General features: G+C 40.2%; 1 protein-coding gene across 1 annotated transcript; it reads left to right on the plus strand.

Annotated features, from left to right (window-relative positions):
• The first annotated feature begins 332 nt into the window (after positions 1–332).
• Positions 333–3,211, plus strand: LOC149742921 (uncharacterized). The gene is made up of 3 exons (XM_089889444.1): positions 333–609; positions 1,364–1,570; positions 2,314–3,211. Exons 1-3 carry the CDS (start codon positions 463–465, stop codon positions 2,911–2,913), a joined length of 954 nt encoding a protein of 317 aa, XP_089745570.1. The 5' UTR covers positions 333–462; the 3' UTR covers positions 2,914–3,211.
• The last annotated feature ends 1,563 nt before the right edge of the window (positions 3,212–4,774 follow it).

Raw genomic sequence — 4,774 nt, forward strand, 5'->3', positions numbered from 1 at the left:
AATATATGTCGTGCAGTTGTCTTACTGCATGTTTGGCTTTAATGTGTAGCGTGCAGTACTGCAGTGTCCGGAGCGTGTGGAGGCAAAATGGTGCCTTGCGTTGCGATGTTTTAACATTTTATACATATCAAAATGTTTAGTGCAGAAATTTCCACCGAAAATTTACATCGTTTTGCTGATATCAGCATAATATATTTAAGAAAGCAAAGTTGGTTTATGTATACAGATTCAAAGTATTTTACAGTAAAGAGCTTGTCCCGTTGTTGGGGCTAAACAGATGAGGACATATAAAATATGCTGTTCGATATCTGAAATTCTAGCTTGGTATAATTTTAGGAGTTGTAGTAATGATTATTTTTGTACACAGAACGTAGCACAAACATTACATAGCATTATTTAGTTGTATACGTGCCTACAGGCGACCAAAGACACGTGTTTGTGGATGTAATAACTGCTGACAAGATGAAAATTGCAATTACTTCTCAAATCATCGGTCTTTGCATTTACTGGATTCTTATGCTCGTGAACGGTTGCTCTGAGAGCAGAGAACGGGAAACACAGTCTTTAGAAGTGCGTGCGAACACCGCCGAGACCATCGTTTACGCGCAGGTAGGTACACGCGACATAATATCAGGCTCAGGCCGCTACTTACAGTGGTAATTAAGGAGATTTGAAACCATGCGACGATCCGTCGCATCGTGGTGGCGTTTCGAGTGCCTCTATGTCGCTAATACCCAGTGAAGGTGCGAGGATCGTCCGTGCGGCGTAATCTCACGTCTAATTCCAACAATTATGTCGGCGGCCTAAGACGCAATTAATATTTTAAGACGCGCTTGTGATTGCTTTATACGGTTCGCTAGAAGACAATAAAGCGTGGGAGAAGCCGAAACGAAATCATTGTAAAGACGTAATACACCAAGACTGCTAGATGCGGTAACGGCATAAACCAATATCGTGACCAGAACTTTTCGTCAAAAAGCGAATATAAGCGTTAAGTCTTACCGCAAGTGCACGATCGAAATCAAATCAAACAACCAGTTTATGACTACATGAAAATTGCATTTAATCACACATACACGCATCTATATATATATATAGTATATGCAAAAAAAAAACAGTATAATGTAGGATGGGGTAAGGTGGCTTGAGTCTATATTCTCGTTTCATTTTGTAGTAAACAAAGCATATTTAAAGAATAATATAACCGTGGTCCCGCGACTTTAACAGCTTTGTTATAATCGTTTTAATACCATGTGAGATTTAGGTGCTATGCAATATCCCGACTTACCCCCAGTACGATATATATTATAAGCTAAGATAAACAAAACGATTGTTCTCAAAATATACGACGTGTTTTATACAGGCGATGAGAATTTACCCGATGGCTAATTCCGGTGGAAAAGTGTCTGAAAGAGTTTACACCACCGAGTTTCGACTGATATGTCCGCTGAAGAATGTTTACAACATCGTTCATACTTTGGAAGAACAGGCTCTACACAGAAGGGAAGGCGACGATGATTTGTATTTTAACGTTACGAGGATGGGATATAACAGTGGTTGGTGCCTCAAGGTACGAAACGTTAGTTGTACTGACCAGCTTATCGTATTTATGGTTAAGTGTGGTAAGATTTCCAACGATCTAGTATATTTTACGGGAATAGTAACGAGTAAACACAATATACAAAATTGTAAAGCTATAGTATAGAGCCCATCATAGTCTTTAAAACCGGACTTATACATGTAAAACTGTGGCATTCGAAAGAAGCTTTTAGGTTGCTGCGAAGGGTAAAGGCGCATTGACTGTACACATAGTCAGGGATAAAATATGTTTTTGCCCATACCGCAACGCCCTTGATAAAAAACTTGTACCGCCCGAGGCGCACTCATAGAAATTCGGCTGCAGGTAAAGCGACAGACACTTGGTATGCCATTGTGGACGCAAAATATTCAAACGGCAAGGAAATCCTGATGGTGATCTGACTAATGTGACACATTGTATTTTTAATGACACTTCAGTCTTTGGTGTGTGAGCCACGTAATTTGCCGTACAAAAAAACGGGATGCGACCTGTCCATGGCGAAGGCACAAAGTGATAAAACACGACGCGTTCTCTTAAACTTCGCATATACGTCTAGCAAATCACATTTATGCGATTGGAATTTTTTATCTGGTAGATGCAGATCTAGTGTCAAGGTTTACTCGTAAACGTATTGTAGTTTATACGAGCATTGTTGTTTCATTTACTAGTGTTGTTTTGCTGCAAATATATATGGTTAAAAACTGCCTGTTTATAGCTTATTATGTGATCCTTAGGTTGAAGCGATTATTGGCAAAGCTTACTTCATCTTTATCCGACCACTGGAAGTAGCTGAGGAGAACGGAAAGAAACCACAGATGTTTGTACCTGATCTTGTTAATATGCAAAGCCCAATCATAAACGACACAGAAGAGCACAGGATCCGACTCGAGCGTTTTATTAGTGATGGGGAGTGCCCGCTACCACATATGACAGGGGAGGACAGGAATAAACATCTTCCGATGCCGAGACAGCGACATGTGGGAGAGGAAGAGACATCAGAGCATGGCGATCAACCTCCGCCATCTGAGTACAGCCAGGAGCACGAGTACATCGAGCATATCGAAGAGGAAAGGAACTGGGAGAGAAATGAGACAACAACAGTGGACCCAACGGGAGAAGAAGGGAAAACTGGAAAACGAGAGTTGAACACAACAGGTCGCCCTGATAGTAATCCTCGCATCCTAAACCTCCCTACGCAGATTGCAGTCACTCTTCCGGATCCGGTGTCATCGTTAAATTCTGTCGAGACCACAACGAGCGGTTGCGTACCAAGCAGACACAACTTAACGATGTGGTTTGCATTTTTTGCGCTACTTTTATACATACTTGCGTAATTTGAGGTCTCCCTATTTCGCTGCAGTTGCTCAACCAGCGATAACCGAACCTGAAGCATTAAATTGAATGCAATGTGTCGAGACACGAACGTAAAACTATGATGCTTATATACGTTCCCAGGTGAACGCCGCTTCGGCTTTTCTCTTTATAACATTGTGGATTGTGGTTCCGCTTTTTATCAGCTTGCGTTATGCTCATTTTACTGTTTATTTAAGTTTCGTCATTTTCTTGTGGGATTCCTGTTGTTTATGCGCCTTAGATATCTTTGTTGTCAATACATAAATAAGCTCCCATGGACTGCCATGTTTTCGCAAAGTGCAAGAGATATACCCATTAAAACGTGAATAATTTATCCACGAACCAGCAGTAGGAAGATGGGCAATCGTCAGCTTGTTTTCCCAAACTTTGCAGGCAAGCATAACACGATGAGTGTTGTAACGATCGTTTCATCATTGTTAAGAACACCCTACCAGCAACCTTATATCACAAATGATATACTACTAAATTTGCTTGTCAGAGCTGGGGCTTAGGTTACTAGAAGTGCGTGACTTTAAATTGTCGGTAGACCACCCAGTGTGCGAAACTATAAGCACAATGTATATTTATAAAACAAACGTATCCGCAACTGGAACGCCCATTATATCATATTGAACGAGGCGTTTGGCTGTTGTCAAATCTGCAACAGGTGATAATATTGCAGGAATGCGTTTGCGCGGGGCGTGTCTGGCAGTAATTTTCAAATCATCAGTTTTATCTGGCCCGACAAGACCGACGCAGGCTATGCTAAAGATATTTCAAACCGGTTCGCAAATATCGCTCAATCTCGTTATTGCGACATCCCGACCATAACAAACGACCGGAGTCGTAATATGGAAGCCACAGGGACGGAATACTGGGCTTATATGGCCGGTACGACATGGCAGTGGTAATTACCATCATCCTGGAGTCGACAGTACCAGGTGTATGCTGGTGACAACGATTACGGATAACGTTATTCGTAAAATAACGAATTCCGGAAAGTTATTTCTTGATAATATGAATTATTGAAGCTATTTTAAGCGCTGAAATTATTTGATTACTATTATACCAAAACCGCACAATTTTAACCGAAAACTTTTTTTCGGTTAGAATTGTAGGCTGTTTTCGTAAGATTGGAACAAAAATTCGCATATAACATTTAAAGTTGCCCCGCCCAAAAAAGAACTTCTGAAAAATAAAAATAGCCCGCAGTACCATACAACATTTTAATACCGTATGATTAAAATCACCTTGGTTGGTTTTGTGTTTACGAGTTTATCATTTAATTTAAAGTCGAGAACCTCCATCCTGACATTCGTACCGAATACGCCCGTGTTTTCACAGTTGACGCACGACCGTGTCTGTGTAATATTGTCCGATCATATCGACGCACGGGATTAACCTTTGTCTGGCTTAACAAAATTAAAGATGAAAGTTTGCACACATAAGATTCACCGAAAACACTGCGCTAGTTGTTCAATGCCAGCAGTTTTTGAATCCATGGAGCGTTTTTGAAAAAGTAGCTCGACTGCGGAAACAAAGCACGAATATTAGAATAAACAAAGCGTCGTTTTACAGTTTGTGGAAATCGGTGTTTATTATTTTAAGTTTTAGACATTATATATAAATATATGGGGAACCAGTTTTGCAACTGGTGAATCAGTGTTAAATACTGCTTACATTATCAATGCGTCACACCATAGATTCTACGACATAGAATAATATACTCACTTGATCGTGTGGTTCGGGATGTACAGAGTTTCAAATGATGTTTAAAACAGAGATGTTACAAAAACTGTTTTACTAGTCGTTTAACAGTGTATGTATTTATAAGATTGAATA

Source organism: Ciona robusta, chromosome 1 (assembly GCF_009617815.1).
Source record: "Ciona robusta chromosome 1, ASM961781v2".
NCBI lineage: Eukaryota > Metazoa > Chordata > Ascidiacea > Phlebobranchia > Cionidae > Ciona > Ciona robusta.